General features: G+C 37.1%; 1 protein-coding gene across 1 annotated transcript in view; it reads right to left on the bottom strand.

Moving 5' to 3' along the window:
- Positions 1–1,534: 1,534 nt before the first annotated feature.
- The window catches only part of mtmr6 (myotubularin related protein 6), a 67,686-nt gene continuing 53,454 nt past the window's right edge, over positions 1,535–15,766 (bottom strand). The window contains exons 11-14 of the mRNA XM_078545412.1: positions 12,003–12,203; positions 10,410–10,544; positions 10,196–10,322; positions 1,535–7,560 (exon numbers count right to left, since the gene is read on the bottom strand). Of these exons, the coding sequence (XP_078401538.1) occupies positions 7,297–7,560; positions 10,196–10,322; positions 10,410–10,544; positions 12,003–12,203 (727 nt within the window). The 3' untranslated portion in view covers positions 1,535–7,296. The remainder of the gene's footprint in view (positions 7,561–10,195; positions 10,323–10,409; positions 10,545–12,002; positions 12,204–15,766) is intronic.

Raw genomic sequence — 15,766 nt, 5'->3', positions numbered from 1 at the left:
TTCTAATTCCCAATGATACAGCAGCAGTAACAATTGCTATTTCCCCACTCTTGTAAATTTATTCATGGAATTACAAAAGCATAATATAATATACAAGGAGACAACAGTACAGTGGCAGTTACTCACTCAAACCAGAGGCCTGAACCAATATTCCAGAGATGTGGGCTGGAATTTCATCAGCCTTTGGATGGTTGGTTGGGAGGCAGAAAGGCTGGGAAGAAATGGTATGGGAAGACATCAGAGGGGGGGGGGGGGCATGCCTGACATCTTCCTACCTCCATGCCATTTCACCAGTGCTGGAAAAGTTGGAGAGGTGCCACCTATTTAAGAGGCCAATTAAGGGCCACTTCCCACCTCCATGGGCATTTTGCCCACAAGGACATCAGGGACAAAAGTCCTGCCTGCTTTTGAATGGCAGCGCCACCAGGCAAGTAGTGGCTGCTGCTGGTACGACACCTACCCGATGCAGAGTATCATCACTGGATTTCCAAGCCACAGCAAGCCTTCCCCAAAAGTGGTAATGTGGTGCTCTCACTGGCTCTCCAGCTGGCAGCCAAGATTCTCGGTGCCTCCATTAAATATCACCCATGATCAATATTTCAGAAGGTCGCTCTAGATGCTGATTCTTCAGAAACTGCCTTTAAAGCTGTAGTCATATGCATTTCATTTCATGTGAGATTCTTGGCTTTGTAAATAGGGACATTGAATACAAAAAACAAGGTAGTCATCCTTTACAAACCTTTACAAATCACTTGTTAGGCCTCAGCTGCACTATTGTGTATAATTCTGGGTACCACGCTTTAGGAAGGGGTACACTGGAGGTATACCAGGGTGAAACTTGACGAAGAACTTCAACATGTGGAGAGATAAAGAATCTGGGATTGTTCTCCTTGGAGTAAAGAAGGTCAAGGTGAGACCTAATAGAGTTAATTCAAAACTGAGGGCTTTTAATGGAGCGAATAGAAAGAAACTGTTTTCTCTGGTAAGTAACCAGAAATCAGACTTATAAACAATTTGCTAAAGGGCTGAAGGGAAAATGAAAAACATTTCACACAAAGGGTTAGGATCTAGAAGGATAGTGGAAAAAGATTCCAAAGGAGCTTTCAAAAAGCAATTGGACATGAAGAAGACTAATTTGTAGGGTTATAAGGAAAAAACTGGGTTATGGAACTAAATTTTTAAAGAGGTGGTACAGGCACGATTGGTCAACTGGCCTCCTGTTCTGTAAGATTTGATGTTTCAACACGTTAATTCTTATATTCACTTTTAGAATATATTTATGAGATACAAGGAAAGTAGCACAAGTGATGAATATTGCAGTCAATGTTCCCGCTAAGTTGTGCTGGTGTGGCCATGCAGGCCTTGTTCCATGATAAATAATGAGCGTTTGTGTTTGCACAAAAATGTTTAAAGGAACCACGTACTGAAAAAACAGGGCACTCACAACAACTATATTTTAAAGGGAACATGGATGAGGGTATATGCTCAAACTTCTAAAAGACTATTTACAAAATAAACATTTACACAAGGAACATTCAAAGTTTATTTTTTATTCTATTTTTAGATTTACAATAAGGCAACATTGCGTCCAAATCATCTGCAAAGTGTAAAGTTCTTCCTATGTATTCTTTAGCCACATTACCACATTAAACAGTTCAATGCACTAATTACAACAGATTCTGCCCTCCCCATGATTCCATGATGAACTCTCAGCAGGACTAGAGATTAGGATTAATCCCAAGCGGGTTGTTAATAAAACATCAAAGCTGAATATTTAAATTTTTAGTGCACGGCTTTAAAAAAAATTGGAAAAGGCTCCTGCTTCAACCATTCCTACAAGAGTTTCTGAATAACTCTTAAAGCAAGAATCACATGACTTCTTCCTTCCTTTCCCAATCACCCACCAATATCCTTTAAGTAGTTCTCAATGTTTTGCAGCACATGTAATCATGCAGCAGGGCAATAAGAAAAGCTCCAGAAATTCAAACTGGGGTATTTTATTTACTGCATAACACAGAGAAATAAACATCTAAATAGAAGAGGTAGAAATATTCTGTAGTGTAACAAAGAAATTTTTAAAAATCTTATTCTATTCCTGGTTAATAGATCTGCGTAACTTTTTTCCCTGAATACCTCCATTATGTTATTCAGCATGAGTGCAATAATCTGCTTCGCAAATTCACCTACGTTTCATTTACACAAAAAGCCTTGTTGTACATCAAAACCAGACACCAAACTTGAAGCAGAGTCTGAGATGATATCACTTAATCATATCTCCAGTGATATTTGTTACTTATATTTTCTGGAGTGCTTTCCACTGCATGGTCCCTTAAAAGTTCTTGGAATTTCCATCATATATCCAAAACACAGGCCAGAAACATTAGAGATATTTCTAATAAATAAGTACTAAACTTTTATCTGATTTATTTATAACTCGAATTAACCACTGCATCACTATTATGGTTATCTATTACCAATTTACTGCAGCCATTAACAGACTTGCGCCAGTAGCTTCAAAATTTAAAATCCCCAAAATTTGTATCTCACAACAATCATTTATTTTTAATTCAAAGGTGGAAAGTCATATCATCATTGTAACCAGGTATCTGACTATTGAACTATCAACCTCCACTAGGCAGTACTAAATGGACCCTTACACCAATCAATCTTTGTTTTAGAAAGATCAAATAGCACACCACATCAAAACTACAGACCATTCACCCATAGGAATTAAGATCCAAATTCTTTCCAGAATAAAACACCTGTTTTCACTGAAGAACCTCAAAGATCAGAATGGAATATGATGTTTGAAACCACCGACAGTACAAGTCTCTGCAGCCACAAAATTAGAAGGAATGTTAATTTGAAAGATCATACTAATGGAGAATTCCATGTGCGTGCAAATGCATGTCGTGTACCTGATTTAACATCGAAAACTGTATATAAAAATCATGTTAATTATATCAAGCAATTATAAGTGTGACTTTTTTTGAAAAGTTAAAAAATAACATTTTCAATAACTCCCTGTTTCATCCAAATATACAAAATTCTGTTAACTGTATGTATAACCACAGTGCTCATGGGGGGAAAGTATAATCAGCATAATTCAGAATTTGTTTCTGTATACAGTAAATAATTTATACTCAAGTCTATAATAATTGGTTCGGTTAATTTTGAAATGGAGTAGTAACACTGCTTATCTAAATGGGTGATGTCAACAACAAAATTCAAAGGCAATCGATACTTTGCTAATTTACTGACCCAAAGTTTACTATGATAAAAAGTCAACTTGGCCAGTATCTCTCAAAATAAATTCTGCAGTGGAGCCTAGAAGGCCTATTCAGTAGTTTCCATCCTAGGCTTGAACTTTTAAAAAGTATAGCAAGTTTATACCATCAACATGTCATACATAATTTACATCGCTAAATACAAATTCATTCAAATAAAGCTCAGTACAAAATAAATTGATAATAACCCACATTTGTCTTACACAAAATTACAAAGGGTAACAATAAATAAATGTGAGTATACAACAATTTTTGAGTAATGTCACTAATAAGTGCACTGGCTTGAGGATGATTGGAGAACGTTATTGTCAATGCATAACTACATGTATCTCGTCTCCTCCTTTATTAATGGTATTAAAAAGATAGCATGGAGCCTACTTTAGACTCTGAATTTTTCATCAAACTTAAAGGAGAAAGCTTACCACTTGGTGGCCAATATATGGATATAAACTGTTTTGGTTTTAAATACAAAAACAGCTTGTATGCAAGTTGTAGTGCATAATGATATGAATCCATCTCATCTACCACAATGGCAAGCCAGAATGCTTCCCAATATCTTATGATGAATACTATGTACAATGTTTCAAAACTATAATTAAAGGAATTCATCTAGCGAAAAACCACATCTTTCTAAAGGTTCTTCTTGTGACACCTGTTGCACTGCAATTTGGTACAACAGATGAGGAGTTTAGAAATTATGCTTACATGGATAGTTGGATCAGTCTGTGAATTGCTCTTTTAAAAGAAAATGTTGAACCTTCATCTAGCTACTTTCCTATTCACAGTGCTAACTTTATACTTGTCCATTGCTACTTTTATATAATTCCCTTTATTACTCCACCAATCAAATATCCACTTACTGATCTCCATCTATGACACTTTGAACCATTTGGTACAACAGTGAAAGAACATGGAATTCTCCTCTTTAGCTAGAAAGTGTGGGGAGGTGATTTAGATGAGCTAAATGTCTTCTCTCATTTCTACTTTTTCACACATTATATCTACAGTGTTATCAGTTAAATATGTATATGCTCCTTCCCATTCACTTTTAAAACATGGTGACTTTCCTCAGGTGATCTCAGATATTGCAGAGATAAAGAGAGCGCTATAGCTTAAATGTATGTGGCTTTGTATTTTGAGCCCCACCATATACTTATATAAAAGTCTACTTGTATTCTGTATTGAAAGAACTCAGATTTATATGGAATGTTAAAATAATTGCTGTGTCGACATGTGTCTCAAATATTTATCAATTCTAAGTATTCCGTGTGGCTTCTAAATAAACACAATAATCACTGCTTTAAAGTCTCGAATCTTGCAAGATTTAGGGTATTTAAATGCAAATCTATAGGATGCTACCTATTGATGGCACTTTATTGGTATTTTGTTAGAGAAACGGTCAGGAGTGTACTTTCATGCTACAGAAGACATTCTCCAAACAATTCGCCAAGTATTTGCTCAAAACAAACCTCCAAATATTTGCTTCTGGCATGAAGTCTTGTCTGCTGGCAGAGTATATTGGAAAATTAAAGGCACAACCCCCATGATTTAAAATTAATGGGTGGAAAATTATATGATGTCAGTAATCTGATCTGTTCCCAGTAGGTGAGATTTATGTCTGCATTGTGCCTTTGTAAACTCTGCCCTACCATGTCCCAGTCGTATTCTAATACATGTCTCCTGTACCATGAATTGCCAATATTCTAAAAACTTAATTTTTAAGTGAAATAAAACCTCTTACTACAATAAACAGCAAATACTTCATTAACAGAAAGCGCATACAACAACAGAACTTTCCTACACCCATCTCCTATCTTATATCGTGTTAAACTACCAGATGTGCCGCCATATCTACTTGGAACACAAAGCCTCTGTAGTCTTGCTTCACTTTGCACAGCTATTTGCACTATTCTGAAATTTTGGCAAAACTATTTCAGGAGCTTTTATCAAAATAATAAAAACAGTGGCTTTTAAACAGCCTTAAGCAAGGTTAGTGGTCAATAGGTTTAGTATCTGCACAGTGATCACATACAATATACCAATTTAAACAGCTTTTTTGATAATTCTGAATCTGTTACTTCTCATAAGAACTATTAAAAAAGGGTGTCTAAGCTTAAACATATCAAGCTCAGTATCAACAGTGCAAGAGGAAGGCACAGACCGGAAAAACAAAGAGTTTTAAATATGAGAGTAATTTCTCGAAACAGTTATGTACATTTTACACTTTGAATCAATGTTCTTTTGTCCCTTTTCTACATGCTTTGCTATAGCTGTAAAAGAAAGCACTGAACCTTTAGAATACAAGAGGCAATAAAACAAGACCATGTGGAGCATTATCGGAATATGTATCATACATTTCAACAAACCCAAGATCAGACCAATTTGAGTTTACTATTTCCGGAGAATATATTTAAGTGACCAGGTAGTGCAGTATGCCTGTATGTTTGCTTGCTTTACTGCACTGTGTACAGTGATAAATTCATTCCACACTTGGTGGAATTTGTCATTTCACTCATCCCAGAGAGGTGCACAATGGAAACACTTTTCTTCCTGCCAGTTTTTCTTAAGTGAGGGAATCAACTCTAAACTTCCACAAAACAGTCACAGAGAAGCATTAGGAATGTGTTGCCTCCTTTCTCTATGAAGATACATGTGAGGGGAAAACAGGGTGAAAGTAACATTTAAAAAATGTGGATTTTTAAAAGTTGCTGTCAAGTTTTGTCACTTCAGTTCTGGCCCAGAAACACAAGATCAGTTCAGCTCCACATTTGCACACAAGGGTGCAACGAGAGAGAGAGACATAAAAATGCATTTTTTATACACTTGTACTAAATTTCCATCTTTAACAATTGACTTGAACCTGCTCAATTTTAGGACTAAAAATGAACACAAGGGTATGGCAATAGCAGCTGTTCTTACACTTGTGACCAACATCTTTCCAACTAATATCCTTGCTACACCAAGGCTGCTATGCAAGGGATGTGTATTAAACAACTTGCTTAAATCACATCAGCAGGGATATGCAGTCCAGTTTCCTCTGAATGCATTATGTCAAACACACGTACATATAAATAGCATTTCTCCAAATATTCAGCAAATCATCAAGCCCAGTGATTGTAGACAACTTCCCTTTTTAAACCCTGCTTTCCAGGACAAGTCAACTGGCATTTGTCAGACCACCAGGGGAAGGTGGCAGGGGTAGGCGGCGGCGGCGGGGGTGCGAGGGCTGTCTGCTTCCATTAAGTGACCAGTGGATAGTTCCAATTGGAAACATAATAAGCATATATTTGCCTCCTACATCTATAACACTGGAACTAACATGATGGTCATCCAGCAGCAGATTTCATACTTTGGTAACAGAACAATAGAATTTAAGTACGAGGTAGCTACTCCATAGCAGGATTTCTGCTGAATTTACTGTGTTAACAGCATAAAACATGGTGACAAAATTCTACTATAAGCCAGCCATAAGTAGGAATTTTCCCAGTCAGAAAGTTACAGCGATATCACTGTTTCATGAATCTCTTAATTTCAAAGCATAACACCATCAAGTGCATCCTCTGCCAACACCTGTTGCAGATGTTTTATCATAACACAGCTAAATGTTCACACTAAATCGGCTTAGTCAAAGGATCCCTATACAACTGTTTTCACAAGTCCTGATTATTGTGCATCATCTAATTAAGATGGAAAAATACTGTAATATAAACAAATTTTGCATAGTGCAAATCTTACTGATTTGGATCCAGGATAGTACGTATTTTTATGTTGTAATTTCTGAAGTACTAAAATCAGCTGTTACAGATCTGATGACTATTTGAATTAAGAAGTTTACTTCAGTAATGGCAGTAAAAATCAAGCGAAGTGCAAAACCATGCCATTAACCATCAATCTGATTGGCTAATTGTAAGCCATGTATGATTTTCCATATTACTGAACACTTGATCAGCAACCTCTGATTCCCACAAACACTTCTCCAGATGTTGAAAGAACTCTTTCTCATTCTGACTTAGCAGGTCATCTTTGCCATTCCAAGCTCCAAATTAACCAATGTAGGCTCAGCTTTAGAGAAAGCAGCTCTGAGTTCTTTGCCTCCATCTCCAGGAATGTTACCATCTTCCGGTGTTCTGATCAAGTTATTTTCCACAGTTGTCTGCTGTCCTTCTTTATGCACATTTTCAGATGCCTTAAGCATCTGTGATAATCGGCTAACTGGGTGAAAAGATTCCTTATTATGGACTGCATGTGGCTTTTGACCCAGTTTTATTATTTGCTGTAACAGAAAGACAAAGTTAACCAACTTTGAATCCTAAATTAATTAATAGGTCTTTGGCTTAGTCAAAACACTAAGTTTAAAGTTTACATTTTTTAAGATATAATTTAATTAACATTTAGCAGGATTGCCTTGGAGTCTCCAGAAATTGAAGATTGAAGACTGCTGCAAGCAATCTAGTAATAATATCACAGGGCTATTAAGGAAAGTGGTTTTCATTTTCATTGAACACTTTCATTTCTTTGTTTTAAAGTATTGGAGATGGGGAGTGAAGGCTATTTGACAGGAGGATGATATGGTGAAACCTCCAGAAAATATTCAACCAAAGTTGGCAACCCCAATGTGTAGCTTAGTAATCAATACATGCTTTTGTTTCTTCACTCTTCATTGGACTAATTTAATGAAAGTATAGAACCATACATACATTTTATATGTTAAAAAAGTCAATACTTCACATGAGGTATGTGCAGACAACCAAAGATAACTTAGCTTTAGGTGATTAGCCTCTGATCCCTGTCATGAAGTTATCAATATATATATTATTGGAAAATATATATTTTTTAAAAATAGAGTGTTAGTCTGTGGGTGTGTCTTAATTGGGTTAAAGCCAGCTAGTCTGGGTGATTTGATGTGTATTAGTTTTGAAAGGTTAGAGTGCATTTGCATTTTTTTTGAATAGAGCATTCAAGAAGTGGGGTGAAATCTGGCACCTAGCTAGCAGAAACCAAGCAATATGTTTATATTACTAATAAAATTGTTACTATGAAAGGGGTTTTATTGTTAGAAGAGGTGGAGTTCAAAGAGACTGGTGATGCAATGAGAATTTACATTCAATGAGCTGTGCTAGGTATAACAGACAGCAGTTTTGTGTGTGCAGGGCAGGGGCAATGTAAGATCAAAGCAGCTGTAAGCCTACAACTGTTTCCACAGGAACCAAAGTAAAACGAACTTCATTTTGAACTTTTAAGGTGAAAATGCTTTGCCTGGTGTCTGATAAAGTCTATGACCTAAGTTTTGCCTGCGTCGGGCAGGCTTGGTGAGAGCAGGCGGGGCGATCGGGGAGCCGACCGCTGCCCATGATCAACTCCGCACTGTAAATTCACGTGTGCAGGCCAATTAAGGCCCGCCCTGTGTGGATCGTGAGCGGTACCACTGAGTGCTGCCTGTGCGGGTGGCGGGGGGGGTGGGGGGTGGAGAGGGTTGCGGAGAGAAGAGTTGGGTCTAGTGCGCAGTGCGTGCGAAAGAGCACTTCAATCTTCCTGAGGCATAAAACTGCCTCAGGGAAATTGTAGCGCTTTTTAAGAAAATTAATAATGACATTAAAAACTTAATGTCACATGAGATGGGACATGTTTTTAGTGGCAATAGAAAGTTTTTATTTAATTTGCATTAGCTTTAGGAAACTTCATTCCACTCGTGAATGAGGTTTCCTAAAAAATGTAAAGGCCGCTTGGCCTTTTCGCCTGCCCGCCAACTGTAAGGTTGGATGGGCAGTGTAAAATTCAACTTAATTGCCTTGTTAACGGCCTTAATAGGTCTTTCAATTATTGGCACGCCCACAGCCGACTCCGGCGCACGCCCGCTGAACGAAATATCGCGCAAGTTTGCAATGACGTCGGGACGCACGCCCGCACGCCAAAAGTAAAATTCTGGCCTATGGGTTGTTGTTGTCTTAATGGAGATTAGTTTGGGAATTTGTTAAAAGTTATGACAGTAATAATTTGTAGCCATTTGTATGTATTTAATGTGTTGCAACTTAATAAAATGTTTCATTTAGTTTAATATAAAACCTCTCGCGAACTGGTGGTCTGATGCCTGAATTTAGAGCTGCATCTCAAACATACCACTTAAAAGTACAGGTTATGACAGTTGTTTAAAGTTTCCCACTGGGATTTTTAAATAACTCAGCTTTACCAACTACTGGGTCATAACACTCCCCCAAGGCTATGGGGAGATTGGAGACCATGTGCAAACTCACAGATGCTGCCAATATCCCACCATTTTGTGGCACAATGCTGTTGTTGCACCAATGTTGTGAGCCATATTTCAGTAACTGGTCAAGTGAAAAAGAAAGATTTGCATTTATATAGCGCTGTTCACAGCCAATGGACATCCCAAAGTGCTTTATAGCCAATGAAGTACCTTTTGAAGTGTAGTTACTGATATAATATAGGAAATATGGCAGCCAATTTGCACACAGCAAGCTCCCACAAAAAGACATGTGATAATAGCCAGATAATCTGCTATTGTGATGTTAAATGAGGGAAAAAATATTAGCTAAAACACTGGGAATAACTTCCTGCTCTTCTCAGGTGCCACAGAATCTTTCACGTTCATTTAAGGGGCCTTGGCTTAATGTTTCATCTGAAAGTCCTCCAACAGTCCAGTGCTCTCTCAATACTGCAAGGCAAAGTCAGGCTACATCACTGTGCTCAAGTCCTGGGAACAGGATCTGAACCCACAATCTTCTGACTCAGAGATGACCATGCAAGCAACCAAGTCACAGCTGACAAACAAACTGGAAGTTTATTCTAAATTACTGAGTGAAATAAGCCTTAGTATACTATGCAAAGCACCAAGTAGAACTATATGGTGGAAGTTCATATCTGTCTTACATAGTTAATATTCAACTCACCTCCTCCAGCTTTTTGGCTTCCACCTCCAGTTGTTTATTCTGCTCACTGAAGGACAAAACTCGGCTGAGTTGTGATTGCCTGGGATGTATTGTAATATCAAACTGGTGATACATACAGCGCCAAAACCTGAAGTCACAATTATGAATTGAAAATTAGAGCAACATGATAAGCTGCAAAGTATAATATAGAATTTGAAGAATAACTTGAACTTACTTGAAATTGAAGGAGACAGTGTTTGGCTCAAGCACCTCATGTGCGCAGGGAAGTTTAGGGTCATAGAGGGGGTTCAGATACTTGTGTTGATTTTCTAAAAGGAATGGCCACAAGGAATGGGTTTTCTGTTGAATTCTGTCAAAAATAGATTTTGTTGAAAATATTGTTTTAAAAGAATGCTTGTGTTTAAAAAGCACAGTTTCACAGTTGAAAGATGTAAAATATGGTCAATTATTTTCTCAAATTTAAAAATTCTAAAACAACCACCATCAATTCTCAACTTGCAATTAATTTAAAAATTGATGGAAAACATTGATTATTGAGGATTGGATCAGACAACTCTGTGGTAAAATTCACATAAACAATTAAGAGAACACGTGACTTGTTTCTCAATCACCTATTACTTGCTACCAAACACAATAGCATTGTCCTTCCACAACTTCCTAAAGCAATGCTCATCATATAAAATGTAATTGTTAATAATAATGAACAAGTTGTCAAAACAAGCAGAATACACAAGAATTGACAACTCATATTCTATTTACATCTCCAGTTGCTTGAAATTATGAAAGTTGGTTGTAATTTTTTAAAAATTCATTCACGGGATAGAGATGTTGCTTGCAAGGTTAGCATTTATTACTAATTTCTAATTGTCCATGAGCAGCTGGTGGTGAATTGACTTCTTGATTAAAACTGAGTGGCTTTCTAAGCCTTTTCAGAAGACACTTAAGAGTTCAATGCATTGATCCAGGTTTGGAGGCACACACAGATCAGACTGGGTAAAATTGGCAGATTTCTATCCCTAAAAGACATCAGTACACCAGCTGGGTTTTACAACAATTCGATAGTTTCACGGTCACCAGTATCGATACTGGCTTTATATTCCAGATTTATTTAATTAAATTTAAATTCCACGGTAGGATTTGAGCATTTCTTTGGATCATTAATTGGGGCATTTGGATTACTTATCCAGTAACACAACATTATGCTACCATAAAAACAAAAATACCTGGAAAAACTCAGCAGGTCTGACAGCATCTGCAGAGAGGAATACAGTTAAGGTTTCGGACTCGAAACGTTAACTGTGTTCCTCTCCGCACATGCTGTCAGACCTGCTGAGTTTTTCCAGGTATTTTTGTTTTTGTTATAGATTTCCAGCATCCGCAGTATTTTGCTTTTATCTATTATGCTACCATAGCCAATTTCCAAAGATTTCAAAAGTTACATTTTAGTTCAACTTTTAAAATAGAAATCTTTAATTCTATCAATAATAAAATGATGTATATTATGTACAATGTTGATTTTTCAACCAGTTGATCAGTGGTTATTCAGAGTCATGCATGATCAGATGTCTACATTCACGGTACTGCTCCATGATGGAAATCATTGATTATACTATTTTTCAATAGAATACAAATAAGAATGAGTTTCGGAAAACACAATATTCTCAAATCCGCTGTGATCTGAAGCAATCATTCTTTTTTAATTCGGGTGACCTGCACCATCCCACATGCTCTCCAAATTACAGACAGAGAACCCGAATGTTCCATTTACTTTACCAACTCTATCATACTTCTGTGTAATAATTCTTACTTCATTTCCTCCCGTTCTTTTTGGCAGTTTCCAATGAAGTTCCCAAACTGGCAGGAATGAACATGTTCATGAATCTCAAGTAAATAAGTTTCACTGTACTCAAAAACACGAGGAAACTGTTCAGTCAGGTGCCAAACACATTCGATAAACTGTGTGAACACTGGAGATATTTCTTTGGGGTCCCCATCAAGCTGGCCACATCTACACAATAGAAAGGTAGAAGGGAAAGCAGCATTAAATGAAATATTTCACTTCCCAATTTCTTTTGGATGCTCTCATTTGATCAAGAAAGTAAACCCAGACGACTGAGGGTGAGAAAGGTAGGAGTCAACCATCTCTTCTGATCTATTACTAATAATTTGGAAATATAGAGGCTCCTTTCATTTTGCCTTCCTTCATCCAGGGAGGTACCATGTTCTTGCTGTGCCTCACAGACTGAAGAGTCCAGGACCTCATCATTTATGGAACATTTAAGGGTGCAAACCCACATTCCATAACTACAGGGAAAGTGCACTGTTAGGCAAAGTACCACTGGGCTACAAGAATACAGTTCATGACAATATGTGCTCTGTTCTGTATATAAAATACAAAAAAAAACAGAAAGCATGTCAAATTCTTCCTTCTCAAGGGCAACCAGGGATGGGCAATAAATGCTAGTCCACCCAGCGAAGCCCACATCCTGTGAATGAATAAAAAAAAATTATTCACAGAAAAATGTATCTGCAATGATACATCAGAAAGACAATAAAAAGAATATAGTGAATTTAGTTAGACAGCTAGATACAGTTAGTTTCTGAAGGAGCATGGTTTTGAAATAAAAGCTAACTAGGTTTTAGTACAATTTAATACACCTAGCTTTTTTAAATATCTATTTTTTATAATTCCTTGCATAGAATACTGATACATTGTAAAGAGAGCAAATGATAGCAACAATGATGATTTGTGGAGAGAGAAACAAAGGTAATGTTAAAAAACATAACTGAAATGTTAACTTTGTTTCTCCCTCTCTTCAGATGCTGTTTGACCTGCTGAGTATTTACAGCATTTTCTGTTTTTATTTTAGATTTCCATCACCAACAGTATTTTGTGTTTAGATGACTTGTGGATTATGTTATGAGAATAGACATTAGGAACTAAGGTTATTTCTTTTATAAAATGAAATTTAAGTGGAGCCCTGATTCAGGATTTTGAAATAATAAAGGGAATAGATAAAAAAACTAGAAATCCTAAATTAATCTGAAATAGGTGTCAATGACCAAAAAATAATTAATCCAAAACATAAATAGGACATAATTGTTATAACTAGAAAATCTCAAGCAGAGTAATAATTAGAAGTTGTGATTATGAATACATCACACAAAACTAAACAAGCTCAGCTCCTGGGATAGTCTTCCCTTAAATTTGACTCCGCAGCTAAAATGTTGTGTACAGTAGTATTGCAGGATGCACAACACCTACTGCAGTGCAAGTTTTCAATATGACATGGATGACTTAGTGAGTTAAGGAAAGAAAGACATGCATTTATATAGTGTTTTTCATGACCACTGAACACCTCCAAGTGCTATACAGCCAATGATCTACTTTTGAAATGTAGTCACTGTTGTAATGTAGGAAACACGACAGCCAAGATCCACACAGCAAACTCCCACAAACAGCAAATTGATAATGATCAGATAATCCGTTTTTGTGATCCTGATTGAGAGATAAATACTGGTCAGGACATCAAATTTGAAATAGTGTCATGGGATCTTCTACACCCACCCAAGTTGGGAGATGGGGCCTGAGTTTAACGTCTCCAAAAGATGGCATCTCCAACATTACTGCACTCTTTCAGTACTGCAATGGAGTATCAGCCCTGATTTTTTGCTGGAGTAGGACTTGAGCCCAGAACCTTGTGACTCAGAGGCAAGAGTGCTCCCAACTGAGTCACAGCTGACACCACATGACATGCAGACAAAGAAAGTCCTATTTCCATTTCATGTTTCTGCAGAGTTAGCTTTTAGTCAGAACAGTTATTGAGCTACCACAATTAGCTTCAGTGTCCTTGTAGTAGGCCAGGAAAGATGAATGAAAGCCAAAATTTGTTTTTGCTCATTATTCAGTAACCGTGCTGTACTACAAGCCTGGAAATCCATCCTTGGATGCAACCTGGAAGTTAGATCAAAAAAATGTAGCCATATTGCCAAATGTCAAGTTTTGCTCAACTTTCCTGGGAATCTTATTAGAACAGTCCAACTGTAAAATGGCCAGAGATCCATGTAAATAATTGAGGCTCAAAGAAAAGCAGTGAACTCATGATACATTACTTCTTTAAGTATGAAAATTAAATCTGCAACTCATTCAACCATCATTCATGCACAGTCCAACATTCAATGCCCATTGTCACTTAACAAATAGTAGCTAGAACAAGGCTGGTGCCATCCATGGAATCAATCTGAACCACCACCTGAAGGAGAGGAAGATAAAAGGAGAAATTTGGGGAAATATGATTCGAATGGGAAAGGGGGAGGGGGGGGAGATGGAGTAGAAACATATACTTAGCAAAAACTGGAATAAAGGCTGCACAATGTTTATTTATATACAGAGCAATTCTCAAGTGGCTATGTGCTCCCAAATTGGGTTCCACTTTGGAAACTTATAAATACGCATTACATTTTGACACTTTAATGCTGCTTTACAAATAGCTGTGCTGTCAAAGTGCCATACTTATACAAAATGTTACACTGTTTGCACATTCTCATGGATGTAAAAGAACCCAAGGCAATAATCAAGTGGCGCATTAAATTATCCCAGTGTCCTAACTAATTTCTTCACTTTATCAGCACCACCAAAAGAGGTTGCCTGGTGATTCTTTTCATTTGCTGTTCATGAAACCTTTATGTGTGCTAAATGACTGTTGGTGTTTGCCATATATAACAATGATTGCGCTTTAAAAGTAATTCATTAGTTACAAAATTGGCATCTACCTGGCTATATCAAAAATTGCCCAGGTGTGACGGGAAGGGACAGAGTGTACAAACATTTTTAAAAAGCAGCAAATAGGGTTAAAGAGGGAAAAAATTGTAAAAAGGCAAAATTAATGGCTCTTTACTTACCTGCACATAGTATTTGGAACAAAATAAATGAATTAACGGCACAAATAGACATTAATGGGTATGATCTTATAGACATTACAGAGACATGGTTACAAGGAGATCAAAGCTGGGAACTAAATATTCAGGGGAAAGTGACTTTTCGAAAGGACAGGCGGGAAGGAAAAGGTGGTGGGGTAGCTTTGTTAGTACGAGAATGAAATAAGTACGATAGCAAGAAATGATCTTGGATCGGAACATGTGGAATCCATATGGATGGGGGTAAGAAATAACAAGGGGAAGACAACACTGATGGGAGTAGTCTATAGGCCCCTGAACAGTGGCTATGTTGTCAGGACAGAGAATAAATCAGGAAAAAATGAAGGCATGTAAAAAAGGCAGTATATTAATCATAGGTGACTTTAATCCTCATGTAGATTGGGAAAAATCAAATTGGCAGAGGTAGCCACAAACAAGAATTCATAGAGTGTATTCGGGACAGTTTCCTAGAACAATATGTTGTGGAACCAACCAGGGATCAGGCTATTCTGGATATGGTAATGTGTATTGAGGCAGGTTTAATAAATGGTCTCAGAGTAAAAGATCCCCTAGGAAACAATGACCATAACATAGTAGAATTTAGCATTCAGTTTGAGAGTGAGAAACTTAGTTCGGAAATAACTCTGCTAAACT

The sequence above is a fragment of the Cetorhinus maximus genome, chromosome 7 (assembly GCF_964194155.1).
Source record: "Cetorhinus maximus chromosome 7, sCetMax3.hap1.1, whole genome shotgun sequence".
Lineage (NCBI taxonomy): Eukaryota > Metazoa > Chordata > Chondrichthyes > Lamniformes > Cetorhinidae > Cetorhinus > Cetorhinus maximus.
Note: the sequence above shows the minus strand (reverse complement) of the source record. Positions and strands in the feature narration are given on the sequence as shown.